Raw genomic sequence first — 27,699 nt, forward strand, 5'->3', positions numbered from 1 at the left:
TTCCTAACATTATGCGTAAATGTTTTCAAGTTCTCCAAACTTTCTATGTCATAGGTTTGTTTCGTGGGAATTTGTTAATTGGCCTAGAAGATACCATAGGATTATTTCTCATTTCCTTCTATTCAAATAGGTATTGAACTCTCTCTCTCTCTCTCTCTCTATATATATATATCTTTGCAATGCCATTACGTATGGTAAGTGGAAATATACCTACTATATATATGTGGTACGATTTTCTCTTGCATCATACTAAGATCCACTTGCCTTTAATTTGTTTAAAGATTTAAGTTCGCATGTTCTTTTATATATATATATATATATATGAGAGAGAGAGACCGGTCTCTTCTTTGTTATTGCACTGAACTTAAAAAGTGCCAAAAAAAAAAAGAGCAACATTTTATCTTCTCCACAGCAATGCCTGCAACATGTGGAGGGAAAGGAAATGTCACAATATATGCAGCTCTGATGCTTCTTCTTCTTCTTCTTCTTGTTCTTCTTCTTTCGGCATCAGTAGACGCGGCGCGAAACTCTTCCGAAATATATGAAAACCAAAGGACCAGCCAAAACAACCCTCTGAAGGTGCATGCTCAATTTTTGGCATTTATCTTTCTATTTCAATTCTTTTTGGTTTTTAGTTTTTGCTGCTTTGATGACAGAAAAAAAAGCAAAAAAAAAAAAAAAAGAAAAAGAAAAAGAAAAGAAAAAAAAGTTGAGTGACTGTTTTGAATTTATTTGCAGCTGACTCCTCAAATTTCAGTTCAAATTAAAGTCCATGCTTTCCTCCTCTGGGCTTCCTTTGGTTTCTTGATTCCTGTTGGAGTACTTATCATCAGAATGTCAAACAACACTAAATCTGCTAAAAGTCTGAAAATTCTCTTCTTTTCTCATGTAATTGTACAGGTAATAATTAAGCTCATTCTCTTATGGCTACCTTTTGGCTTCATATGGTATGAAAATTTACTTGCACTTTGATCCGCATCTCAATTATCTCCTGCGTAAGAAAATTTGCATTGATTTCAACCTGCATTTTATTATTGTCTCAAATTAAATAGGTCTAAAAGTTTGGAATTTATTGACTGAAATAGGTTCAACATTTTATCCCAAAATAATAAATCTAAGAGACTAATAAGTTGAGTATAAGGGTTGTGATCCATAATAAATCTAACAGCAAGAGACTCAATAATAAATCCAACATCAAGATGAATCGAATCATGTCAAAACTCTTGAGCACTATGACTGAGCTTTTAAATATGATGAGTTAGTCTTTTTTATCAGTACGTTCTTTTGGAACAATTAATTAGCATTTACAGTCCACATGAAAGTATGTTGAGTTCAGAATGAAAAACTTTACAAATATTGATTGCCATGTAATGTAGGTTTTATATTTGAAAAATAGATATAATTAAAACCTATATATATGTATATATATATATATATATATATATATATACCAGGAATAATTGAAATGCGGGCTAAAGTGCAAGGCATGTTTTGTAATTTAGGCTTCTTATTTATTTATTTTTTTGGCTAATAGCAATTTATTGATCTAACATCATTTTTCTTTATGCTGAAACTTTCGAACTGTTCGATAGATAATATCAGTCCTTCTTGCTAGTGCTGGAGCAATTTTGTCAATCAAAAACTTCGCGAACTCGTTCGAGAACACTCATCAAAGAATGGGTTTGGCACTCTATGGATCTATATGGCTTCAATCAGTGTTTGGGTTCTTTCGACCGAATCGGTATGCTAAACAATCTTTATTATTAGAAATAATTTCAACATAGTGAAAACTTAATTAGATACTCTCCACCGAATGATCCTATAGTTTCAAGTGTAGCATTTCGTGTTCGTACAATTGTTTTCTTAGTTTATGTAATGATACATCATTAAATTGCCGATAGGAGTTTATATATATGGCAATTATGTGACTCATCAAAATGAGATAAATAATAATTTAATTGCTTATTCCTATTTATTCTACTAATTCATTGTGTTTGAGTAAAGTGGTAAGGCATGGGATGGGAATTTGTGAGGACATGGCCTTGGTCTTAGTTGGGAGGTTGCGGTATAGGATATAGGAGGCCAAACTCCCACTTCTTCTTTTCTAGGAGAAATATAACAAGCGATCAGTTTCACTTATTTTTGTAAAGAAATGAACTCTGTTAAAAATGCAAAACAATTAGGCTTCAAACTTGCGACTTTAAATATCAATCATTAAGTTCTTAGCCAACTGTCTATTATTGAGAATCTAGAATTCATTCTCACTTGTAGGTCCAACGGCCCAGAATACGAATATAGGAGGTCAAGCGTAGGTCCAACGGCCCAGGGTACGAATATAGGAGGTCAAGCGCTCAATTATCAAATGTCTCAAAGTGAATCAAGTAAGGATTAGCGACTAGTTGTAATGGGACATTAAAAGTTGACTCTTAGCAGAAAAGAACTACGATTGTAGGATAGCAAAATGCTATGCTTTAAACCACAGAACGGAAAAGTAGCACATAAAAGGGTTTCTGAAGTTTCCCATCTTATTTATTGCTTTCCATGCATGCTCCTATTTTTAAGTTTATGAGCTTTGCTTTCATATTCTCAGGGAACTTAAGCTAAGGAGGGTATGGTACTTTGTGCATTGGCTTCTAGGAACTGGAATTTCCATTTTGGGGATAGCAAATACATACATTGGTCTACAAACCTACCATGAGAGAACCACAAGAAGTGTGAAGTTGTGGACAACTAGTATAAAATCCGCGCTTCGCTGCGGCTAACGGTTAATTTTACATTATAATTAAGTAAAATTATAATGAATAAAACAAAAAAAAATATAGTTAAAAAAATATAAACAAACAAAGATTTAAGAAAAAAAATACATGCCCAGAAAATATTATAGAGCATTTAATCATTTTTATTTAATAAAAAAAAATTTACCTAGATATTATATTTTTTTTCTTAAATCTTTGTTTGTTTATATTTAAGATTAAATAAAGTAAAAACAAATCATATGCTCTAAAAAAGTTGCGACAAAAAAGAATAAAAATTAAAGTAAAAAAAAAATAATCAGAGATTCACCTAGATAATAATATTTTTTATTATAAAAAAAATATTTTGAAATTTTCTATTGAGAAAAAATAATAAAAAAAAGAAAGAATATCAAAAATAAAAAAATCATAATAGATAAGAAGTTGTGAAGTTATACTTCGGACCTCACTTTTTTTTTTCTTTTTTTGAGGGTAAATAAAATCTTTGAAATATTTCAATTGGTACATCAGCATTCTCTCCTCCTTCTATACAATATGCTGAATCATATGTTCAATAGGCAATCACTCATTCTTTTCATCTTAAAATATAAAAAAAAAATTAACATAACACATAATATGTTCATCATTTTGTTAAAATTTTATCTTTAAAAAAAATAAAAAAATATGTAGATCCGGATAAAGAAGTGGTCGGTCGGTTGCAGTAGGTTCGGGTTAACTCGTTCGAACTCGGACTCGAATATTATAAGATTGTGAGAGAGAAACCTACGCGGCTCGGCTCGATCGAACTTCGCTTAATTCCCTCTCGCCCTTTTCAAAACAAAACCCTTCTCTCTCTCTCTCTCTCTCTCTCTCTCTCTCTCGCTTACGACGGGAAGCTTCTGCGGGAGCGAGAAGCCGCTGCGCGATGAAGCAGATCGGGTTCCGCGGCGCGGCGTCGTCCCCTGCAACTCCCGGAGCAACCGGGGACCCCCGGAACCCTAGCCGGACCCCTCTGCCGTCGGAGGTGGCGCCGTGACGCTCGGCCCCGCGCAGCTGCTTTATATTTGTTTTTCTTTATTATGGGTATATGAGATGAGGCGAGGTAAGATCGAGGTGAGGTGAGGTGAGGCGAGGCGATCGGCGTTGACGCCGCCGAAGCCGCCTTGCTGTCTGCCGCTGTTGCCGGCAAAGCGGCCACCGCCGTCCTCATCATCTATTTCAATTGTTTCAATTTTGCACCTCCACCAACACACCTAGAAAAGAAGAAAGAAATAAAAAAAAATACAAATTAAGAAGTAAAAGAAATGAGAGTACAGAGAAGAAGAAAACAGAGAAGAGTAACAAAAGGAAAAAGAAAAAAAAAGGAAGCATGCATGGCCCTCTCTTCTATTCTCCAATTTTTCGAGTTCATGAGATGTTCGTTTCTATTCTATTTAACAAATAAATGATCTGAGATTGGATTCATCATTCCACAGTTAATATAGGATAAAATGGCAATTGAGGAAGATGAAGAACCAGAACATATAAAATTTGATGCAAGAACTAAACTATTTAGGAGAGTATACAAAGTACAGGTGTACGAAGCTAAGCTCTCGATTCTTAATAAAACAGAAAGAAGAAAAGAAAATTAAAAGTTGTGAATCGATTGAGATAGATAATATATATATATATATATATATATATATATATATATATATATATATTGCAAGCTCTTAAAAACAGCAGAAAATTTTAGAATGGAACGAAACATACCTGAATCTCTGTGATGTCGCAGACGCAAATCTGCCCCTTGTAGAAGATTGTAATCTGCTTATTCTACTGCTGCTTCTCTTGACACTTCTCTTTTATTTCGAAACATCTCGCATCGACAAAAACATCAATTATAGTATCATCATCAAATAATCTATATATCTATATAAAAAGATTAGAAAGAAGTAAACATCATGCATGACCTTAATTAAAGAGATCAAAATTTATGAGAATATAATGAATCTCACACACATATATAAAAGCCACCAAGGAATTGCTTCCATTCACCACCTATTTAGCCAATCCTACCATTTATTACATAAAAGCCACCAAGAACTAAAAAGAAGAAATCCCTCCTTTCCTCTTCACACCAGCAGCAACAGAGCGGAAGCGGCCGCGGCGGCCTTGGCGGCGGCGGCCTTTCTGACGTAGCTCACACGCTCCCACCGTGTCTGCAGGCGCCAAGCACGGCTAAGGCCCGAGATGGCGAGCTGCGGCCGCGGCCCTGCCCGGCCTGGCTCGAGATGCTCGCGAAGATTCCCAGCCGGAGCCGGCGCTCAAATCCCCGCGGTGTGACTCGACCAACACCAAGTTCTGCTATTTCAACAACTACTCAATCTCGCAGCGCCTTACTTCTGCAAGACCTGCCGCCGCTACTGATCCGCGGCGACACCCCAACGTCCCTGTAAAAATTATTTTTTAATTTTTTAATTTAATTTTTTTAGGGTACGTGAGATGTTTACAGTAGTTTAAAAAAAACTGGCCTCCGTCCGTCTCGTCGTCGTCGTCGTCGTCGTCGCGGTCGTCGTCGGCGGCGGCGCGGCGGCTCGGGGTCGGGGCATAACGCGCGCACGACGCCGACTCCGGAGGAGCCGCCCGTGTGGAACTCGTCATGGCGGCGATCAAGCGGTCCGCAGGCGAACCAGCGGCGCAACCCGGACCTTCCACCTCTACCAGCAGCAAGCGCGCGGCGGCGGCGGCGGCGTCGTCGAGCTCAACGTTCTCGGGTGAAGGTGGAGCTGCAGCAGTCGGTGCTCGCGATCCTCGACGACCCGTGTGTGAGCCGCGCCGCGGGGAGGAAAAAATCGGGGGTGGGTGGGGTGTGGGGGAGGGGGGGGGGGAGGAGAGAGAGAGAGAGAGAGAAAAAATCTTGGGGCGGAGAGGGCGGGTGGGGACAGAGAGAGAGAGAGAGAGAAAAAAAATCTGTGGTGGGGGGAGAGAGAAAGAGAGAGAGGGGTGGGGAGAGAGAGAGAAAAAATCCGTGGTGGGGGAGAGAGAAAGAGAGAGAAAAAAAATCTGGGGTAGAAAAAAATCTGAGGGAGAAAAATCAAATACCACAAACACAGGTGCGGAGACGCCACGTGGAATGGTGAGCAAAGAGACCTGCCACATAGGATTTGTAGAAAGTGTCAAATAGTATAGTTAATAGATTCTCTTCACTTTGGAGGTCACCATAGTTTCTTTTATCTATCTTTTACAAGATAGATGGGATTATTTGATGAATAAGCAAGGATTGGTTGGAGGTGATGAGGAGATTAGACCTAGATTATATAACATTTCCAAACTTGATCAAATAGCTATTAGGTCATAGAGAATTTGAATGGTTATTTCTTTTTCAAAAATCCATATTTTGCCTCCTTAAAATTTCAAAAATATTTTTAGAAAATACAATTTAAATATAGAGGGCGAAATGACCAAATTGTCCTTACCTTTTCTATGCAACAACTTGAAATATTGAGGAGGTAAAATGTCGGTTTTTAAAAGTTAGGAAAGAAAAGTGAAAAACACGAGTGTTTATAATTTTTTTTATAATAATTTGGTCAACAAAATTGACATGATCACAAGTAAAAAAAAATGTGGGCTAATAAAGGCCTATAGGCAGGGGTGAAAAGCAAATTGGGAAGCGAATATACGTCGAATGCTAAATTTTTATTATCATATCCGACAAAAACGAATTTTGATTTAGATATGAGCTGCATTTGTATTCGAAAAATAACATATATTAATTAACGCACATATATAAATACGAATTAGATTTTTTTTTTTTTTGAGAGATAGATAGCACGCTACCCGCTTCGTTTATTTCATTTAGAAATAAATTTAGCTAGAAATGTGAATCAACTAGGATTTGAACCTGGGTCTCGGATACTAACCATCAAGCCCTTTGCCACATGCTCTAAAGACAGTCGGTAAATATGAACTAGAATTAGCGCAAATATGACACATAATACAATTAAAGATTCAAACACATGTTCAAATTTCGTATATCAATATTTTATTCAATAAATTTTAATATTAAAAATTTTACGATTAAACACGAAATAAAATAAAGAAAAATATGATAGAAAACCACTTTGTCCCCTATAATATATATTAATATATTTTTTTTTATCTCTTATGAATGAAAGCGATCAAATATGATCGGATTTTTTAAGAAACCATATTGCATCCATGTATTTTTTTATTTTCTTTTGAGACGCGAATTCGGATACAAATATATGTGGAATGCTAACTTTTGCCATCTATTTGTGCGTCTTATTAAATTCGGTGTTGGATTTGATCGAAATTTATCTTTAACCACTCTCACCCCTATCAAGGGGTAAAATGAAATTTTAGACACAATTTATTAATTTTGAATTGGTTTTTATTTAGGGGCATTCAAAAATATTTCTAGCATTTATGGGGGTATTCGTGGAATTTTAAATTTTGAAGGGGCATAGATGAAATTATAATTTTTTTCAAAGGGCATTTACGAAATTATCTCAATTATTATTGTATGCTATATTAGGGGACATTTGGATTGCGTTATTTACAATTTCTAGGTATTAAAAGATTAAAATTGTATAATTTTTATATTTGGTTCGTACAGTCATTTCATCAATGTTAAAATTATAAGATTAGTGTGTTTGATTTAATAATAAAATTCCAGCAAAATTCCTTCAATCCTAAAACGGTGCTCACGTCGATGCCTCCTCCGTGTCCGTCGTAAACATGTTCGACAAAATGCCCCAACCAAATTCAACCTACATGTTTACCACAACCACCTCACTCTACAGAGCACCTCACAGCACCAAGGCTCCACAGATCTTTAAAACACATTAACCCACCCCAAAGCCCAGATTTTTTTTAAAAAATTCCATGATAGCCCGATTCATGCGCAATTCGCACAATTCGGAAGCTCTAAAGCGGTTCAAGCAGTTTCAGATTTGTAAATTTGTCCCAGATGAGTTTGTGCTCGCAAAAGCGCTTTCCATCGCTGCCGACACTCATGCATTTGATGAAGGAGCCCAAATCCATGCTTTTGTGGTTAAAAAGAATCTACCGATGGATGTCGCCGCGAACAATTCACTCCTCAATTTGTACTTCAAATGTGGTAATGTAACCTATGCAGAGAAGGTGTTTGATGTAATGCCTGTGAGAGATGTGTATTCGTGGACTGTGATGGTTTCTGGGTATTTAGTGAATGGAGCAGTAGAGAAGGCTGCGGAGTTGTTCGACACAATGCCGTGTAGAAACACGGTTTCTTGGAACGCGATGATCAACGGATACCAGAAAGAAGGGTGTTATGAGATTGCGTTGGTGCTCTTTAACAAAATGCGGGTGCAAGGCGAAGTTCCTAATAAGTTTACGTTTCTCGCTGTTCTTAAGGCGTATACTTGTCTTCAATGGTTAGAGAATGGTAAGGTAGTTCATAGTTTGCTAGTGAAATCGGGGTGGTTAGAGAACGCCCTTGTCGTGTGCACGTTGATGGATATGTATGCCAAATGCGGTGGTCTTATGGATGTTCGTACGGTTTTTGAAGAGATTAAAGAGCACAATGTGGTCTCGTGGTCGATATTAATGGCGGCTTATGCTCAAAATGGCAATATTTTGGAGGCTGAATGGATTTTTCACGGGATGATGGAAAGGAATGTGATTGCTTGGAATGTCATGATTTCTTGTTATGTGAACAATGGTATGGAAGATAAAGCATTAAATCTCTTTATCGAAATGATCAACGGCGAAATAAGTCCAAATTGCTTTACTTTTACGAGCCTCCTTAGTGGGTGTTCAAGCAATCGATACATAAGAATTGGTGCGACGATTCATGGGTCTGTGGTGAAGAAAGGGTTCGATTCGGAAACTTCCATTGGAAATGCTTTGATAACCATGTATGGTGAGCAAGGAAATGAGAGAGACGCTCGTCTCGTGTTCGACACAATGCTTTTGTATGATGTTGTTTCGTGGACAGCAATGGTGGCTGCTTATGTTTGCAATAGCAATGTCAACGAGGCTTGTGCTATTTTCATTAGGATGAGAGAGAAAAACCTGATATCCTGGAATACGCTGATGTTCGGGTACCTTCAAAATGATAAAAACTCGGAAAAGAGCTTCATAGATGCAACAAACAAAAGATCAGCGCTGACGATATATTATGAGATGGAACAGTCAGATATTAAGCCCGACCACTTCTCGTACAACTGCGCTCTGAGTGCTTGTGCTACTGTCAGTGCTCTGGAACAGGCCAGGGCAATTCACTGTAGAAGTACCAAAAGAGGGTTTGATTCTGACGTGGGAGTAGGGAATGCGCTAATCTCCGTATACGGAAAATGTGGATGTCTCGCTGAAGCAGAGAGGGCATTTCAGAGTATGAAGAACCACGATATGATCTCGTGGAATGCTCTACTAACGGGATATTCGCAAAATGGAAGAGGAAATGAAGTACTAGATTTCTACAATAAGATGCACGAGTCGAGAGTGGAGCCAAACCATGTAACTTTTATAAACTTGTTATCGGCTTGTAGTTACTTGGGCGATGTTCAGAAAGGTAGGGAGTACTTTAAATCGATGAAGGATTACGGTATAAGTCCTACAAAGGAGCACTATGCTTGCATGGTGGATCTTCTCGGACGAGCAGGGCTTCTGCGAGAAGCAGAAGCTGTAATCAGAAGAATGCCGGTGGAGCCAGATAGTGCTATATGGGGAGCACTTCTTAGTGCCTGTAAAATCCATGGAGATCCTGTGATCGGTGAAAGAGCAGCTGATGAGATTTTTCATTTGGAGCCGGATAGTTCTGCCGCTTACATTGCACTTGCTGAGACTTATGCTAAAGCTGGAATATGGAAAGGTGTAGCCCAAGTGAGGACACTACTAAGAGAGAAGCAGCTTTTGAAAGAAGCTGGATGCAGCTGGATTGAGGTGAGGAACCAAAAGCACTTCTTTCTCGCGGGCGACACCGGTCACCTGTTAAAGGACTCTATACATGCAACACTCTGGAGCCTATACAAAAACATGTTCGAAAGAATAAGTATACAAGATGCTCGCCCCCCTTGAAATTTTCGAGGACATTTGATCTAATTCACGATTACTGTTTTACATATAAACCCCTGCATAGCCTGAATTTTCACATAAAACCCTTGCAAACTGAGTTTCTTACGAGAGCATATATGAGATTAAGGTTTAACGGGAATAAGTATAAAAATTTCTTTTATGATATATATATTTATGGGAAGAGCTCCACATAGCCAGTTAATACAGCAACAGCCAATATGACAAAGGGGGGAAGGATAACAAATGCGCCGATTGTTGCGAAGAAAACAGAGTCATCTCTACGACCCACTTCATTGAGGTATGCCTGACGCTTGATGTTTCTTCTCTGCGATATTGTTAAGGAATTGATACTTGCTTTTAACTTTTTACCCAGTGGAATCGTGAACTCATCATTTCTGTCTCCTGTAAGTTCAGATAGTTGCTCCCGAATCGTAGGTAGCTGAGGCTCATTGATGCTTATGGGGCCTAAAATAAGAAATTCGGAAGATAATTTAATATGGCAAAGAGTTGATGGATTGATGCTAATGTGAAGAAGGTCAATACATTCATACCACTAACATTTGAGGTCGAGGATGTGAGCTGTTCCAATAGATCCAACTGGGTGCGCGCAGAAGACTCTAAAAGGTACAAATTACTGACATTAATTATGTAATAATAAAAAGAACAAGTGACAACAAATATTTGAAAAGAGGGTTAATCAAACTAGTTGCAATTGATGATTTATTATTGTGAATAATACAAAGATGGTCGATGTGTGTTAAATAATAAGCGCTTCAGGATTTCAAGCAAATGTGGCAATAAGCAGGACAGGTTTGTTTATTTTCCAAGTTTATGGATGGCCAATAAATGAATAGAAAAGAAAAGCCAAAATAAAGTACCTTATTTTCATTTAGTTTTCTGATACTCATATTGGATTAGTGCACTTGATCATGCCTATTTATGATTGTTAATCCAGCTTGGTAATAGAGAAAATTGCTTAACGAATTTTTTTTACTAGGATACCAACATGAGTTATTCGGACATTGAAATGGCATTTTAATGTAACATTTTTCTGATTTGGTTTTGTAATTTGTGCGCTAAGTGATATGATTTGTGCGTGCAATCATTTTTTCTGATGCTTTGTTGTCAAAATTCTGAAGAAGGCAATAGGCTGTTAGTCATTAACATATTTAGTTGGAAAGCTGATAGATGTATGGTCTTTAATCCTAGAACTTTTTTCAAAATCAAATGCTTGAATTTGAATATTAAAAGGGCAGTATATACGCAACTAGAGTATCAAAAAACAGGAATGTTAGTCATTAGCCTATTTGTTCATTTCCTCTCTTGGTTTGGTTTTCTGTAGGGTCTATGTCTAATTCTATTCCTCTTTTGCAATAGAAAGGAACAAATAGAACATGAAGCATGCGGAATGGATAAAGAAAAGCTTCAAATTTCACATGGAAAGGATGAGCAAAATGAACAAAGTAAAGATCATGATCATGCAGAATAAACAGGCAAAATATATGCAGGTAGGAGAAGTAGCTACTTGAAAAGGAATCAACTGAGAAAGCTAAAATTAATAAGAATGGCGAAGTGAGACTTCGTAATATGCTGATGATGGCTAATTTGTGAACTTCCCTGTAGCAGTTATTTCAATTGGTAGATCAAGGTACTGATTTTAACTTACTATGTGATTATACTATAATTCTGAACCTTTCTGTCAGTTTGATTTTGTAACAGTAATAGAGGAAATAATTCTGATAAACAAACCATAACTGAAATCACATATAAATTATCTATTGATACTCATGAAATATGGACCTGCTAGACTTGGTTCTTCTCTGACACCTTCTGATTGAACTGCTTTACAGGGGCAAAAGTGCTTTTCTGAGGAGTTATGGGGCCTCAATGGGATTGAGTAGCTCTTTGTTGGGAACCTCTCTAGAGTCTGAATCCTCAGAGGTGATGTTGGGAGAGGGGAGGAAGGAGAGAAGTTCCAGGCCATGGATTCTTTTGGAAGTTGTGAGAGGTTTCTTTTTCTCCTCTTTTTGCTTAACACATAAACTTATGTTTCTTTCATTTATATGTATTTGAGAGAATTTACCTGGTTATGTTGAGCTTACTGTGTGGACCACATAAAAGCTCAAAGGAGGAGCACCACATATTTGTGGCCTTATTTAAGGTTTAAAGGGCTTCTGGAGGAAGGCCGGGTCCCCTAGACCTCTACTAGAATCTGAAAAATTATTATTGACTCAATACAATTTAATTTGTAAATTTACTGCTAAATCTTTAACCTTCACTCTTTATCATCTTGATGAGGAAAAATTCTAGAATACAACGTGTATATTGGTGACATGGCGTAACAAGCCAATCAAAAATCTCCTTTTAAAGATATATATCCTATCATGATTATAAAAAAGTATTTTTATTGTACTTTTGTTTGAAAAGAAGAAATATGGTTGGCTTGTTATTAATGATGTGGTTCAAGTGTGATAGTGTAGAATTCCTCCTTAATGAGACCTATGAAGTACTCATGTAAGAGACGTCTCCTAAGGTTGTGCCTCCGTGTACGCCATGAATTAGCGACTTAGTACAATTTTAAGACAATTACAGTTGCAGAGAGAATGTGTTATATATAAATTTTGCGTCATGTCTTATAGATTTTATTGGTTTGATTACGCTACAAATTTTGCGACCCCACTATATATATGTAGAATCATAGTTTTCATATATTTGTGTTTCAATTTTTTTGATCTAGAATTACAAGCAATACTATTTATACATTCCAAAAAAGAGAATAAATTTTGCACTCTTCAATCAGAACTCATGTCACTTTCTTATTTTGTCAATATTTTTAAAATATTAATTAATTAAAGGTAGCGTTTGGTTCGGCTATAAACAAGAATTAGCTATTACAGAGATAGGTACAAATATGAGGATAAGAAAAATAGCGTTTGGGTGAAAATTGGGTTGTTTCCGGGGATAAGAAAAATAGCGTTTCGATAGATAATATGGAATAAAAAAAGGCTAAATTACAAAAAATTCTCTTGTAATAACCCGTTTTTTCACTTTCCCTCCCTGATATTTAAAAACCTACACTTTGCTCTCCTGTAAAATAAAAAATGTGCACTTCACCCTCTACCGTTAGGGTTCCGTCAGGGTTTCGTTAAAAAATATATTTTTATGCTGAAAATACCCCTCCGCCATCTCCCTATTGCTTCGACTCCCTCCGGCTCACCACCTCGCCGCCGCCTTGCCGCCTCGCAGCCTAGCTGCCTCGCCGTCCTCCACTGCCTCGCCCTCACCCACATCCCCTTCGCCGTCCTCCGCCGCCTCGCCTTCGCCTTCTTTGCCCTTCTCCTACTGTCGCCCATCTCGGTTTTCTCCTACTGTCGCCGAAATCGAGGGCGGCGAGGGTGCAGAAGGAGAAGGGGAGCAGGTGGAGAAGAAAATGGAGAGAAATCGCGGCTGATTGAGGTAGGAATCGCGGTCGAACGAAGGGGCGGCTGAGAAAGATGGGGAAGAAGACGACAATGGCGAGAGGCAAAATGGTCATTTTACACACCGTAACTCTCCTGTGAACATTTTTTATTTTACAGGGGGGCAAATTGTAGGTTTTTAAATATCAGGGGGAGAAAGTGAAAAAGCGGATTATTACAGGAGGGTTTTCTGTAATTTAGCCTAAAAAAAATAATGGGTAGTTTTATATAGAAAATGGAGGTGTTGGTGGGGATAGTTATATCCGGTTATTATAAGTAATCGAGAACTACTATTCTTGGGTAAAAAATTAGCGTTTGGTTATAAAGGGGATAAGGGGTTATTCCTATCCCTATCCCTATCCCCCATCCAAACGATGCCTTAGCGTTTGGTTCTGATATAAGCAAGAACTAGTTATTACAGGAATATGTACAAATATGGGGATAAAGAAAATAGCGTTTGGATGAAAATTGGATTGTTCCCAGGAATAAGAAAAATAGCGTTTGGATAAGATAATATGGAATACGAAAAATAGTGGGTAGTTTTAATGAAGGTGTTGGTGGGGATAGTTATACCCGGTTATTATAAATAACCGAGAACTATTATTTTCGGGTAAAAAATTAATGTTTAGGTATAAAAGGGATAAGAGGATATCCCTATCCCTATCCCCTATCCAAACGGTGCCGGGCCTAGAAGTATTAAAAAATTTGTAAACTGTAGAATTAGAAGTGTAAGATGTACATTTTTTTTTTTTTTTTTGAGATATAACAGTTGTTTGGTTCTCCGGAAAATTATGAAAAGAAGTTTTGCAAGAAAATTTTTTTAAAATTTTTAGCCTATTTGGTTTGAAGAAAAATAAAGTATTTTTGAAAAAAAAAAATCATATTTCATGGAAAATTAGTAATTTTATTTTCTGAATTTTTTTAGAAAAATAAAGATACTAGTTTTCATAAAGTATGAAAAAAAGATTTTTATAAAAAAAGATTTTTCTTAGAATCAAATGACGAAAAACTAAAAAAATAAATTTTTTTAGATTTTTTTTGGCATACTTTTCTTAGTAACCAAACACTTTGATTTTCCCTTAAAAAAAATAGAATCAAATTTATCTCTCAAAAAAAAAAAATTACCATCAAATTATATCCCAAAATATTAGCCTAGTTCTAAACAAGCAGACCATTAAGCACCCGAATCTTTTTATAGCCCGGATCCGAACCCGTTTGCCCTAACTTTTCCCTTCCCCTTTCCTTTCTTCTTTAATTCTTCTTCTTCGTCCCGGATTGCCATCCCCTCCTCCCGGTAACGAACACCATTACTAGGGTTTCGAGGTTCCCTCAACACGCAAGAGAGAGAAAGAGAGAGAGAGGACGAGGCCATGGCGGGGGAGGAGGAGAGGAGGAAGCGGGTGGAATCGCTGGGGTGGCTAACGGAGTCGGCGGTGATGCCGAAGAAGCACAAGGCGATCGAGGGCGTGGGCGCCTCTTCCATCGTCGAGCTCAAGGCTCAGCTCTACCGCACCCAGGAGGAGGCGCGCAAGGCCAAGGACTCCTCCGCCGCCTCCGCCGACGAGTTCCACCGCGCCCGGAAGAAGCCCCTCCCCTCCGACCTATTCTCCCAGAAGAACTCCGGCGTCGAGAGCCGCGCTCGAAGGTGCGACTCGTTTTCCTCCACCCTTTTGTTTGATCCGAGTTCCTTTTATGAGCTTGATTATGATTTAGTTTCGTGTTGTGAATAGTGGGAAAGATAGGGTTCTGCTTGGAGAGTTGCAATTTTTGGAGCCAAATAAGCATTTTGGCTTCATAATTAGAATATGGTTTGTCTCAGTTTTATGGAGTTTTGATGCATATATATTCCATTCATTAGGGTTAATAAGCATTGACAGGATCCTTGCTACTTGAAGTGCTCTAACCGTCCAAAGTTTGCAATGTCTTTCGCCGGGGATTTTATGATTTAGATCTTGTTTGAGTGCATATGAAATTGATCTGCAACTGTAGCTTTGCAGATCTTTTGCTTCTAATATAAAGAAAGCCGAAATGAGAAGAAATACACAGAAAATCTGCCATAAGAATTCAGATTCTGCAATAAGGAGATGCTTGGTGTTATCTGGTGCTTATAATGTGATCTAATTGCAGAAAATTTGGAAATTGTAGGTTCTTTTTGTCGCAAAGAATACCAAAGAATACTATTGATCTCTTTCTCCCGCATCCACGATAGAAAAACCAACAAAAACATAATCTTCACTCCATTTAGAATCATACTGATCTTAGTAGAGCCAGTTATTAGGAGTAATTTACAGTTTCTACAAACTAATTGATCAATTATTAAACCAGTTTATATGGGGATGCAAATTTGAAATTTTGATTGAAAGTTGCTTGGTTCCTACTGTAGAGAGAATGAGAGATTGATCCAACAGGCTCCTAATTTGTGTAGGAGACATACCAAGAGAAAATTCATTATAATATGAGAATGTAGAATAAACACTACATGGACCCAGTAGGCCCCTAACAACCAAGAGAAAATTCATTATAATATAAGAATTTAGAATAAACACTAACTGTTTAGTTCCACCTTTCCAAAATATCCACTCAGAAGAGTGAGTACCCTTATTTTAATAATGCATAGCTACTCCGCTTTGGTTTCGTTGCTTCTCAAGGCATTGCTTTTTCAACTTTGAAGCTTAGTTCATTTTCCTAATGAATGAAGCTGGTAGCTTGCTACCTTACTATCAAAAAAAAAAAAAAAAATATCACAGCTACTCTGCCACTAACTGACTTTCTTTCTTTACTAAATCGCAAGTAGTATTTATCTGCCAAATTGATCTACTTTTTCTTTATTTTGATTTTTAAATTTTCCGCACCTTGTTAAATCGTTTAACCATATTGATGATATACTCCATGTCTAAGAAGTTGTTAATAATGTTTTTGAAACGGCAGGGACAAGTTGGAGATGAAGGCTATTAAGGATGGCTCAGTTAGTTATGCAGCCTTGGAAAAGAAGGTGGAGATTTATGAGAAACTCGCAAGAGGCGAGCTCCCTGATGAGGAAGAGAAGGAGAAGTATTGTGTGGACTTCTTCCGCAAGGGTCTCGAGCAAGACGAACCTCAGCAGCCGGAATTACATGGCAATACTAGTGATGATGTAGTAGAAAATCAAGATGGTGACACTGATGATTCATTGCTAAATTCCAAACTATTTGGTCTTGGTCGTGCAAGTGCCATAATAGATAATGATGAGCATAAGCGCTTTGTGAGGTATGATTTCCTCGATATAATCTGTTAGATCTATTGGTACCACAATTTCCCTCTTTTAATCTGAGGTTCGTTTTTATGTTTAATTTTTAAGTCCACCAGATTCTGAATTCTATTAACATAGATCTTTGAATAGAAGAGCATGTCATTTGCGACGTTTTTTAAGAAACTTGTGGAATAGAATAATAAAGTTGGCTTTTTCAACTCTTTTAAAGTTGGTTAATTCCAGTAACTATTCTTGCACCAGTCATTAGCAACAAAAGTGCTTCTTTCTAATAGAATATTTACAAATTGTTATGAAGCTAGAAAAATTAAATTCTGAACAAGTACCATGTTTACATCTGTTCTTTCATTTAACACTCTTTGTGTAGATAAATGTGTGCCGGCCCCCCATTCCATTCTGCTAGTCGAAATCAGAAAACTTGCTCATCTTTCTTATAGCAAAATGTATATTTGGGATTAAAAAATGTATTCCTTTTTGTTAAATTGCAATATATTTTTTCTTTTTGGGGCATACAGTTTCAATATTTTAGTCACTTTCTAATCACTATGATGTGAATATCTACTAACAGGGAAGTTCATGAAGAGGCAAGCCAGGCAAGGGAGAAGGCGACAACTCTCCGAGCGCGTAGGCAAGAGCAGGAGGCCGCTCGCAGAGAGAAATTGCGGCAGGCATATCTCAAAAAACAGCTCGACAAACTGATCTCATCAAAACAAACAGCTGCAATTAGTAACAACAACAAACCGATTGTTGAAACCGAAGGAGTCGGTCCAAAGTAATTCGAATGTATATAATATTTGTTTTTATTTTTTTTTAAATGTAGCGCCGTCGCAGTAGCGTTTCGCTATTAGCTCTTTTAGCATCTTTTGCCCAACGAAACGAATTGTATTTGGAGGGCAAGGCCTGTAGATTATCCTGATTGTAGTCCCAATTTTTGGTGTTCTTCGTACGGAAAGTTAAAGCGAAAATTTTGTTAACTTTTCTGGATGAATGAGTGTAAGAACTTTGCCGTAGAAAACAAAAACTAGTTATGTCGTTATCGATTTGTCGTAGAAAACAAGTTATTTTTATTTTTATTTTTATTTTTATCGCTAAAGAGAACTTTGCCGTAGAAAACAAAAACTAGTTATTTTTATTTATTTTTATTTTTATTTTTATTTTTATTTTTTCGTCTTTGTCCGGCTTTTCATCTCTTTAGAGGTCTTGTTGTTTCTTCCATATAGCTAAGTTCATATTCTGAATGAATGAAGCGGGTAGTGTGCTACATTTTTCTCAAAAAAAAAAGTTATGTAGTTATCGATTTGTTTTTCTCTGAATAATGCAAGAGTTGTATTATAATTCATTGCAAAAGAGAGTGTCCATCATCTTTTCACTTTTTACACTAACGTAAAGGAGGATTATAAAACAAGTATTTGTAAGAAGTATAAATTTTGTGAACTTTTATCATCTTTTCACTTTTCGATTGGGCTAAAAATGTCCAAATTTAGTAATAATCTATAATTGGTTTAAATTCTGTGCACTTTAAACTCCAAAAAACGAACCTATGCTGTATCTTGTTGTCCCCCACTTCCATGCTCTCCCCCAAATCTTTTTCCAAAATTCGACCGTTGCGACGACACGTGCTCGAACCAATCTTTTAAATCACTCTCTCTCCCCCCACCCCGCCGAAGAGTAGCAAGCAGTAAACGCAGCACGCGTAATCACCCCCCTCTTCCTTAACATTCTCTCCATTATTCCCCACTCGACCGTTGCTCGCGCTCCTTCTCCCCCTCTCCCTCTCCTCTCTCTCCTCTGTCGCTAAAACTCCAAGCTTTCATGGCGACGAGCTCCGTGGACGACAATGGCGGAGGAGGAGAGAGAACGAACGATGCCGCGGAGGCTGCGCATCCGTACGACTTCCATGTGTCGGGCCCTCGCAACCTCTCCTCCCCCAATTGGAGGGATCTCATCCGATCCAGCTGGTTCGATTTTCCAATCCTCCTCCTCCTCCTCATCCTCAAATTATACCATTTCGATCGACACTTACATTTTGTTTTTTTGTTTTTTTTTTTGTTTTTAATCAATTTTCTTTCGATTCAAGTTTGGATCTTGCGACATGGTTGCTGAGAATTTGGCATTTTAGGGTTTTGTCTATCTTTAGGGTTTCTCCCCTTTTGCTTTACTTTGGTTTATTTTTACTGAGAATTAATACGAAGAAGCGGATAGGGAATTGCGAATTCAAGATTCTCTTAGATTGTTTTTGTCTTATTTCCTTTAATGCAATGCAGTTCATTGCCTCAAAAATCGTTTCTTGTCACCTGTTTCAACTTTGTGAGACGTTGTTACCATTTTCGATTGTGTTACATATTTAACCTTTTTGACATTTTGATCCTCCAACTTTCAATTTTAATCTTAGGCACCTCAAAACTCTTAAAAGAGTTTATTAGAGGATAAATATAGTCCTTTTGGAAGTTATCAGATGACCACTCTGTTTTTTTGCCTATTTGTTAACGTTCGCGACTTTAGACCTGAATGAAACATGCAACTTGTTTACTTGTTAACGTTCGTCCTTCCGAATCGTAGGGTTCGAATCGCTTTTCAATATATCAGCTGATATTTATTATGCTCTCAAAGAGGTTGAGTGTGTTCGTGGAACATCTGGGTATAGTCAAAAGCACTCTTTTATCAAATGTTATTCACATGTAATTTACACTGGATTTGCAGGAAGGATCCAAATTACAGGAGGATGGTCATAGCATGCTTCATTCAAGCAGTTTACTTGCTGGAATTAGATCGACAAGAGAACAAGAGCGAAGGCGACGGCCTCGCGCCCAAATGGTGGAAGCCCTTCAAGTACAAGCTATCTCAAACGCTCGTCGACGAAAGAGACGGTTCCATATACGGCGCGGTCCTAGAATGGGACCGAACCGCCGCTCTATCCGATTTTATAGTGATAAGACCAAGCGGCGCGCCAAAAGCGGTACTTGCGGTTCGAGGCACCCTTCTGAAGAGCCCGACGATCAGAAGAGATCTCGAAGATGATCTTCGTTTCCTCGCGTGGGAGAGCTTGAAAGGTTCGGTTCGATTCGTCGGTACTTTAGAAACAGTGAAAGCTTTGGTTGGTAAGTTCGGTAGCAGCAATGTGTGCATCGGCGGGCACTCTTTGGGGGCCGGATTCGCTCTCCAGGTCGGCAAAGCGATGGCCAAGCAAGGTGTTTTCATAGAGTGCCATTTGTTCAATCCGCCTTCCGTTTCGATAGCCGCGAGCGTGCGGAGTATCGGCGAGAAGGCGAGTAATCTGTGGGGCAGAGTTAAAGCGAGCTTGCCTTCGAAGTGCGAGGGAGAGGAGAAGGTTTGCGGGAACGAAGGGAAGAGGCTGTGCACAGAGATGAAGAAATGGGTGCCGCATTTGTATGTAAACAGCAGCGACTACATTTGCTCGTATTACGCTTCGATCGAGGACGGTAGCGATTCGGATGGCGCGGAGGCGGGCAATGTGCAGCAGGTAGGAGAAGTCGCGAAGCTCTTCGTGATGTCGAAAGGGCCGCAGAAGTTTCTGGAGGCTCATGGCTTGCAGCAGTGGTGGTCGGGGGATGCCGAACTGCAGCTGGCTCTGCACCATAGCAAGCTCATCAACAGGCAGCTGAGATCTTTGTACACAATGCCACCAACATCTTCTACCGCGAAATCGTAGGATTCGGATTCTAAGTTTGTTTCTCGAATTGTTTTTTCTTTTTCTTCTTTTTAAATGCTCTTCTCGAGTATATGAATCAAGAGACTTGTGTAAAAGTGTAGGATGTAAGCATAAAAGGGACTTTGTTTGTTCTTTGTTGAATGAGTGGTTTTGTTATCCTCTGGTGATTCCTGATACAACAAAGAGAATAGGGTATATATATATATATATATATAGGCCATGGCTACTATACTATTATGAGTATTGGAGCTCTCGTACTTATAAGTTGTTTTCAATGATGGAGCTTCCGAATCGATGATCTACTCCATTAAATATGATCTAGAGTATTTGAAACTTCTAGAAAATAAATTTCGTAAATTTTCGAAATCATAATAAAGTCTATCAAGTGGGCATAAAATGAACGGTCAAAATCGAACGACATCCTAAAAAAGGATGATCGGATCATTTAATTTAAGATCAGAGTTATTGATCTCTTTATCTATGTAGTGAATAGAATTTTCTATCAAAAATTCAACAAATTTCGATTCTTTTACATTGTTAAACTAGCAAGTATCCCATACCGGCCGTTAAAAATTGTCAAATTTGTGACCTCTTGATCGTAAGGTAAATGATGTCGAAAAATTATAAAATTTAATTTCTAGAAGTTTTAAATACTGTAAATAACGTTTAACGGTGTGGATCATCGATTCGGAAGCTCTATCATCGAAAACAACTTATGAGTACGAGGGTGATCGTACTCATAATAGTATAGTAGCCGGACCCTATATATATATATATATATATATATATGTAAAAGATTATAACAGAGGAATTTGTTCTGAATTTTAGTTTTTTTTTTTTTATTCTTTCGGGAAACGACAGCGACGCCCTTAGAGAGTCCCACCACATGAAACTGGAACTCAAACTCAGAACCTCTTAAACCGAGCCATAAGCTGCGTTTGGTTGCAGGGTATTCCAGAACAAGCTGGGATATCCCCCAATCAATATTCAAGTAAAAAAAAAAAAAAGAGGAGGATTCTTTGTTCCAGACTTAACGGGTTGTTCAACCCATTAAGCCTGTTCTTCTCAGCTTGGAGAACTGGCTTGAATAACTTGGGTCCCCTATAAAGCTTTCCATTTTGTCCATTAAACCCTTCGCCTCAAACGAACCAAAAAAAAAAAAGAATTTTTCAGCTAAGTTTATTTCTAAATGAAATAAACGAAACAGATAGTGTGCTACCTATCTCTCCAAAAAAAAGAAATTATAAATTAATATTTAATAAAATAAAATAAAAAAATAGATTGAATGATTAATTAATAAGTACTAATCCATTTTAAATATTTATATTTTTAAATTAATTTTGAATAAATTTAAATAAATGTCTAAATTGAATACTACTAAATTAATATTTTCAAAATAATGTACAAATATACTTAATTTGTAAATTAATTTATTCTAATACTTAATTTATTAAATTATATTTAATTATTATATTCAAGGGCAAATTTATCATTCTATATAATTTTTATCTTTTCAACATCTAATTCCAGTATAAGCACCTAAACACTATAAATAATATTTTCTAGGAACAAACAAACAACATCCAGACGAAATTTATAATTTGTTCTAGCTTATATCAAGATATCTCCTATTTTTGGGAACAATAAAAATTATTCTTTAAAAATTTAGTTTTCACAATAAAAATTATTCTTTAAAATTTAGTCTCACTATTTGGATACTGATGATTTGGCTACATAAGAATGAGTTATATTTTAGGGATAGTGAAGGGATGTAGGGCCTTGCAGTTTTAAAAACGTATGGAAACCCCCTCAACCATCGGCTGTTTTGAAAAAGATCCCTCAACTTTTAGATTTATGTTTTTTTGAGACCCCTTCAGTTTCTAATTTTTTTGAATTAAATGAATTCGATTAAAACAATTAGGGGTTTTCTCAAATTTATTGATAATTTCACAAAATTTAACAACTCTATTTATTTTTAAGCAAATAAAAATATGCAAATTAAATTATTAATGAAGAAAATTTGAGAGGATTGCATTTAAACAAAAACAAAAAAGACAAGATGAGGGGCCAATTTCAAAATAGCCAAAAAGGCCTAAGGCTCTATTTTGAAATTGGCTACATTTGAGGGGCTCTCCGTACATTTTTAAAATTTTAAAAATAACCTCAAATTGCGACTTTCACGAAATTAACAACTTTTATTTAATTTTAAGCAAATAAAAATAGACAAATTAAATAATTAACGAAGAAAATTTGAGAGGATCGCATGTAAACAAAAACAAAAAAAAAAATAAAGGTAAGGGGCCAATTTCGAAAGAACCCAAAAGACCTAAAGGGTTCGTTTCGAATTTCCCTACATTTGAGGGGCCAATTTCGAAATAACTGAAGACCTAAGGGTCTATTTCGAAATTGCCTACATTTGAGGGTTCTCCATGCATTTCTAAACAAAACTGACCTTAAAAAAGATGGAAAAGTCTACCTGTACTCCTATAGAAAGGTGTATATCCTACAACTATCAGATCCAATGGCTGATATTAATCCACTAGCACAGTAGCTTCTAACCTCACACCTTTTTTACTTCTTACTAAAGCTAACTTAAATTAAACCCTACTACACTTCTCTCTCCCGCACAGCTCCTCTCGCTATCTCTGTTTCTCGCTCTCTCTCGCTTCCTCGCTTTCTCTCGCTCCCTCGCCTCTCGTCATCTCACGCTCTCCCCTTTCTCTTTCTCTCACTCTCGCTCGCAGGGCACTCCACTCCATCGGGCAGAAGTTCGGCAGCGTTCGTTCCACACATCTCGTGTCCGAAGCCGTCTCGAAGGTGTCTCTCGGCTTCGCCTTTCTCCATTGGTAGGAGGTCGCCTCTCAACTGCTCCCCTGTCCATCCCAGTACCTGTGACGCATTCCTTCAGTCGTGAGCGTCCGAAATTGGGAACGATTTCGGAGCTAATTCGGCCACAACCGAAACAGATGATTCAACTCAAACAGGGCATTTTTTTAAAATTTCTATAATCTTTTATTTTCAATTTTTAATTTAATACAAAATGTATATTTTGAGGGTTTAGGGTTGCAGCTGCGGATTGTCTTTGCGTGCTCCCAGACTTTTCGCGTCACCGAATATGGTGAATAATTTATTTTCAGGAACACTGGGGTATATTGCGGATATATCATTAGTTCATTTTTAAGAATAAAGAAATTATATAGGATTAGGGTAGGGTTACAAGCTATTATGGCCAGCATTGATAGTATGTTCAAATCCATAGACTTGGATGAATCTATATGCAAGCTTGTGGTTTAAATCTTAATATAGCCGCTGATAGAAATATTCACAATCGGCATTGACGAGTGAGCAGTTCACTATTAGGTGTTTAGGGTTTAGAATTTCCTTTATGGTTCCGAAACATGTAGGAGTTGCAATGTACCCATATGGCATAATATAGACAATCCTAGGGCCATAATAGAACAACTCCTATCAACGCAGGTATTAGAACACTTTGATCTAATAATAAATAGATGTAAAGGTTATATAGAACACTCTTCATAAGTTTATCAGTGGAAGCACTGTTTAGAATTAGAAACATTTCTCTTTAGTCCAGACGAAACATATTGTAAGCTGCCACAGAGGTAAACCAATAGAACTGGCAGAGGGCAAGATGGTAAATCGAGCGACCTGATAAATATTCGATGGGACTATCGCATGCCATAGGGGTCATAATAAACATATTTTTACAGTATTACATAAAATTTAGCCCTCAACCGCAGTATTCTTCTGCGAACAGAATTGCGTGATTGAATGCCTGCGAGCTATTATATTAGTTGTAATCGTATTTGTTGTCCTTTTCTATTTACTTGTTTTCTGAACATGCTTCTTGTTTCCGCATCAAATACGTCACTGTAATTAATCTAGTAATAGACTAATTTTGTGAAGATGTGGCATTGGATCCGCATCTATACAGTCACTTTCTGGATAAATAAATACACAAACAATGCAACAGCTTTAGATATGTACTTATTCCGTTACATAGTAAAATTGGCGTTGGCATTTGCTATCGATTGATAAAGAACGACGTATTAAGAGTTGAACTCATTGACCACAGCGGGCACAGACGCGGCACAGCGCTGGTATATTTATTCATTCTCAGTTAGACAGAGGTTTTTAGTTATTAATTCACGAATGCACAGTAACATCTACCTATAAATCGTTAATAAATTAACACATTTTTTTTAGTCTTGAAACGAAATGGTTTGCGTTCTATTTGAGACATCCTCAAATCCGCTGTCGGCGCCTGCTGCGTCAATATTGCATAAGGAATAGTTAACAACAGGGTTCCATCGAAGCTTGATTGTGCATTAACACATCTTTTTGCCCGAAAGAATCGTAAGAAACGCCTCCCCGATCTATCATTGTACATAATGACCGGCTGCCCTCTTCCTGCTCATATGGTCAGGGCGATTCTAAAGGACCATGTTGCTACATATATACTTCATTAATTGAGTGCATAGTCGCAAAAGATGAATCTGCAATGTTATAGAATTTTGCAATTGTTCTGGTAAGTACAGTGTTGTATGTATATTATTGTGCAATTGTGAATGGTAACTCAGCCAGAGTTAATTATAATGATTTGAATGTCAATTGTGTCCATTGTGAGTGGTCGTATCACAGATTTTTCATATATCATTTGAATGTGCAATGTGAATTATGACTAGGTAATTCTTGTATTTTTGCTTATCATATTCATTGATTTATTTTGTGTAATGTGAGTTGTTTGATAAAGAGTCTAGTTAATTTATCCCATTGATTAATGTATCAATTTACCGTGATTTGTCATATTTCTCCCGATTTTATCATAGATGAATTTACCTCTATAATTTTATTATGTTGCAAAATAATTTATGAGAGTTATCGTATCGGAGATAGACATTCAGAAAGTACAATGGGCACATGTTGAGATTGATGATGTCCCTAAGTTGCGTTGAGAACGCAGTAAGTATTAGAAGTGTCCGTCTGAACTACAACCAGACTACACGAAAGGTCAGATCACCTTCTGTTAGCGCTCAACATCCTCCTATAATCACCTATGGTGTATTTACTTTCCTATAGATTCCCAAGTGGTAAACTGTTCTAATTTTTACGCAACAGCAAAGAAATGGTACCATATAGAATTGGTAATAAAGCATAGTGCTGTATTTTGGTGGCTCATTTAGTACTACAGATGTTGGGTGCATATAAAACTATTCCAATTTAAGGCTATAACCGCACAACCCAAAAGCTACCATATAGAAGCAAAAATAGATAGAAATGGCAGGTATAGGTAAAAAACTTAGCCCTACAGAGTTCCGAGAGGGTAATAAACGGTTCTAATTAACGCTATAAGTACAACAAAGGAGACCATATAGAAGTGGACATATAAATGTGGCAGGTATTTCGGTGTGCTCTTTAGCCCTACATATGTTCCGGGGTGTGGTATAACTGTTCCATTTTAAGCTACAACCGCACAACCCAAGGCGACCAGATAGTAGATAGATAGAAGTGACAGATATATGGGTGTACTCTTTAGCACTACAGATGTTCCGAGGTGTGGTATAACTGTTCCATTTTAAGCTATAACCGCACAACCCAAGGCTACCATATTGAAGTAGATAGATAAAAGTGGCAGGTATATGGGTGTACTCTTTAACACTACAGATGTTCCGAGGAGTGGTATAACTGTTCTATTTTAAGCTATAACAGCACAAGNGATGTCCCTGCGCCGGTTGAGGAGGCGCAGGTAAGTATTGAGCGTCGTCGCAACTACAACAGCAACGAAAGGGTCAGATTCACCTTCTGTTACAGCTCAAGTCCTTCTTAATCACTTATTTGGAGGCCCGACGCGCGACGAGGTTAGTGCTGCCATATAGAAGTGGACATATGTATCTAGCTGGCATATAGGGGAGTGGTTTAGCACTACAGATGTTCTGGGGAGTAGTATAACAGTTCCATTTTAAGCTATAACCGCAAAAGCAAAGGCTACCATATAGAAGTGGACATATAGATGTGGGAGGTATTTGAGTGTGCTCTTTAGCCCTACAGATGTTCCGGGCAGTGGTTAAATTGTTCTATTTTAAGCTATAACTGGAAAAATAAATGGTACCACAGAGATAATATTATATAGATGTGAAAGGTATATGGATGTGCTCTTTAGGCTCGACAGATGTTCTAGAGAGCATTATAATTGTTCCATTTTAAGGTATAACCGCACAACCCAAGGCTGCCATATAGAAATGGACATTTAGATGTGGCAGGTATATGGGTGCGCTCTTTAGCCCTACAGATGTTCCGAGGTGTGGTATAACTGTTCCATTTTAAGCTATAACCGCACAAGTAAAGGGTACCATATAGAAGTGGACATATAAATGTGGCAGGGATTTGGGTGTGCTCTTTAGCCCTACAGATGTTCCGGAGTGTGGTATAACTGTTCCATTTTAAGCTATAACCGCACAAGTAAAGGGTACCATATAGAAGTGGACATATAAATGTGGCAGGGATTTGGGTGTGCTCTTTAGCCCTACAGATGTTCCGGGGTGTTGTATAACTGTTCCATTTTAAGCTATAACCACACAACCCAAGGCTACCATATAGAAGTAGATAGATAGAAGTGGCAGGTATATGGGTGTACTCTTTAGCCCTACAGACGTTCCGAGAAGTGGTATAACTGTTCTATTTTAAGCTATAACAGCATAAGTAAAGGGTACCATATAGAAGTGGACATATAAATGTGGCAGGGATTTGGGTGTGCTCTTTAGCCCTATAGATGTTTCGTGGGGTGGTATAACTGTTCTATTTTAAGCTACAACTGAAAAAATAAAGCCTACCACAGAAAATATTATATAGATGTGAAAGGTCTATGGGACTGCTCTTTAGCCGTACAAATGTTCCGCAGAGTGATATAACAGTTCTATTTGGAACTATAACCGCACATTACATATAGAAGTGGATTAACATTAGAACAAAATTTTTCTTTACGCCATAAGTTGTAATACAATATTAAAATAAAACGTAGAATTTAAAGCAACAAAACCATATGGCATCAGGACCATTGATATAATATAAAGTCTACCACAAAATACTACAACAGGTTATATTTGTACAACACAACGACCAACATAACAACACTATATAAAAATTATTACAGCTTGCATGATACAGGGTGGTCATGTACCCTTGCCACACAAGTTATAGCAGGATGACCACATTATCCCACTGACTATCCCATACATGACAAAAATAGCCCATTTCCATCTTTTTCTTTTTGCTGCAACTGCGACTTCTTCCCGCAACTTATTATTGCTTTCTAGTAAACCATTAACCACTGAGATACTCTGGCTCGTAAATTGTGGGTCGTACCACCCAAAATAATTACATGCGTTACTCTCCTGCATCTGAAAGATAATATAAATTACACATCAAATAATGTCAATATATGAATCAACAAGTTTATAGTAGCCAGCTTTACCCTATATCTTGAACAGCCATAAAATCTCCGACCCGGATTATTTT

General features: G+C 37.5%; 5 protein-coding genes and 2 long non-coding RNA genes across 8 annotated transcripts; 5 read left to right on the forward strand and 2 right to left on the reverse strand.

The window, feature by feature from the left end:
* LOC109717753 (cytochrome b561 domain-containing protein At2g30890-like) lies at positions 214–2,907 on the forward strand. 2 transcript variants are annotated; one of them, XM_020243647.1, is made up of 4 exons: positions 214–579; positions 739–900; positions 1,593–1,741; positions 2,591–2,907. In XM_020243647.1, exons 1-4 carry the CDS (start codon positions 322–324, stop codon positions 2,760–2,762), a joined length of 741 nt encoding a protein of 246 aa, XP_020099236.1. In that variant the 5' UTR covers positions 214–321; the 3' UTR covers positions 2,763–2,907. The 2 variants fall into 2 exon arrangements, with proteins under 2 accessions (XP_020099236.1, XP_020099238.1); XM_020243649.1 differs by lacking the exon at positions 2,591–2,907 and adding an exon at positions 2,272–2,584.
* LOC109717754 lies at positions 3,185–4,883 on the reverse strand. Its single transcript, XR_002218295.1, has 2 exons — positions 4,485–4,883; positions 3,185–3,985 (listed from the first exon to the last, which is right to left on the reverse strand). It is a non-coding gene; the product is annotated as an uncharacterized LOC109717754 (long non-coding RNA).
* On the forward strand, positions 6,869–9,819 carry LOC109717613 (pentatricopeptide repeat-containing protein At2g13600-like). Its single transcript, XM_020243474.1, has one exon. It carries the CDS (start codon positions 7,620–7,622, stop codon positions 9,792–9,794), a length of 2,175 nt encoding a protein of 724 aa, XP_020099063.1. The 5' UTR covers positions 6,869–7,619; the 3' UTR covers positions 9,795–9,819.
* On the reverse strand, positions 9,920–11,809 carry LOC109717614. The gene is made up of 3 exons (XM_020243475.1): positions 11,592–11,809; positions 10,343–10,408; positions 9,920–10,256 (listed from the first exon to the last, which is right to left on the reverse strand). Exons 1-3 carry the CDS (start codon positions 11,773–11,775, stop codon positions 9,964–9,966), a joined length of 543 nt encoding a protein of 180 aa, XP_020099064.1. The 5' UTR covers positions 11,776–11,809; the 3' UTR covers positions 9,920–9,963.
* Positions 10,262–12,069, forward strand: LOC109717615. The gene is made up of 3 exons (XR_002218229.1): positions 10,262–10,415; positions 11,169–11,439; positions 11,642–12,069. It is a non-coding gene; the product is annotated as an uncharacterized LOC109717615 (long non-coding RNA).
* On the forward strand, positions 14,468–17,575 carry LOC109716965 (uncharacterized protein At4g18257-like). Its single transcript, XM_020242593.1, has 3 exons — positions 14,468–14,894; positions 16,178–16,495; positions 17,065–17,575. Exons 1-3 carry the CDS (start codon positions 14,620–14,622, stop codon positions 17,270–17,272), a joined length of 801 nt encoding a protein of 266 aa, XP_020098182.1. The 5' UTR covers positions 14,468–14,619; the 3' UTR covers positions 17,273–17,575.
* Positions 18,137–20,297, forward strand: LOC109717672 (GDSL esterase/lipase At4g10955-like). The gene is made up of 2 exons (XM_020243543.1): positions 18,137–18,454; positions 19,197–20,297. Exons 1-2 carry the CDS (start codon positions 18,309–18,311, stop codon positions 20,164–20,166), a joined length of 1,116 nt encoding a protein of 371 aa, XP_020099132.1. The 5' UTR covers positions 18,137–18,308; the 3' UTR covers positions 20,167–20,297.

This window comes from Ananas comosus, linkage group 11 (assembly GCF_001540865.1).
Source record: "Ananas comosus cultivar F153 linkage group 11, ASM154086v1, whole genome shotgun sequence".
Classification (NCBI taxonomy): domain Eukaryota; kingdom Viridiplantae; phylum Streptophyta; class Magnoliopsida; order Poales; family Bromeliaceae; genus Ananas; species Ananas comosus.

What these genes read in the sequence shown, in the direction of transcription:
- LOC109717753 (XM_020243647.1), top strand. Translation starts at nt 322, where the DNA reads ATGAGAGAGAGAGACCGGTCTCTTCTTTGTTATTGCACTGAACTTAAA. An exon ending in TTTCTCATGTAATTGTACAG is followed by an intron (nt 901 to 1,592) that starts GTAATAATTAAG and finishes ACTGTTCGATAG; the next exon opens with ATAATATCAGTCCTTCTTGC. An exon ending in GGGTTCTTTCGACCGAATCG is followed by an intron (nt 1,742 to 2,590) that starts GTATGCTAAACA and finishes TCATATTCTCAG; the next exon opens with GGAACTTAAGCTAAGGAGGG.
- LOC109717613 (XM_020243474.1), top strand. Translation starts at nt 7,620, where the DNA reads ATGATAGCCCGATTCATGCGCAATTCGCACAATTCGGAAGCTCTAAAG.
- LOC109717614 (XM_020243475.1), bottom strand. Translation starts at nt 11,775, where the DNA reads ATGGCCTGGAACTTCTCTCCTTCCTCCCCTCTCCCAACATCACCTCTG. An exon ending in AGAAGAACCAAGTCTAGCAG is followed by an intron (nt 10,409 to 11,591) that starts GTCCATATTTCA and finishes TGTACCTTTTAG; the next exon opens with AGTCTTCTGCGCGCACCCAG. An exon ending in CTCGACCTCAAATGTTAGTG is followed by an intron (nt 10,257 to 10,342) that starts GTATGAATGTAT and finishes TTCTTATTTTAG; the next exon opens with GCCCCATAAGCATCAATGAG.
- LOC109716965 (XM_020242593.1), top strand. Translation starts at nt 14,620, where the DNA reads ATGGCGGGGGAGGAGGAGAGGAGGAAGCGGGTGGAATCGCTGGGGTGG. An exon ending in GTCGAGAGCCGCGCTCGAAG is followed by an intron (nt 14,895 to 16,177) that starts GTGCGACTCGTT and finishes TTGAAACGGCAG; the next exon opens with GGACAAGTTGGAGATGAAGG. An exon ending in GAGCATAAGCGCTTTGTGAG is followed by an intron (nt 16,496 to 17,064) that starts GTATGATTTCCT and finishes ATCTACTAACAG; the next exon opens with GGAAGTTCATGAAGAGGCAA.
- LOC109717672 (XM_020243543.1), top strand. Translation starts at nt 18,309, where the DNA reads ATGGCGACGAGCTCCGTGGACGACAATGGCGGAGGAGGAGAGAGAACG. An exon ending in GATCTCATCCGATCCAGCTG is followed by an intron (nt 18,455 to 19,196) that starts GTTCGATTTTCC and finishes CTGGATTTGCAG; the next exon opens with GAAGGATCCAAATTACAGGA.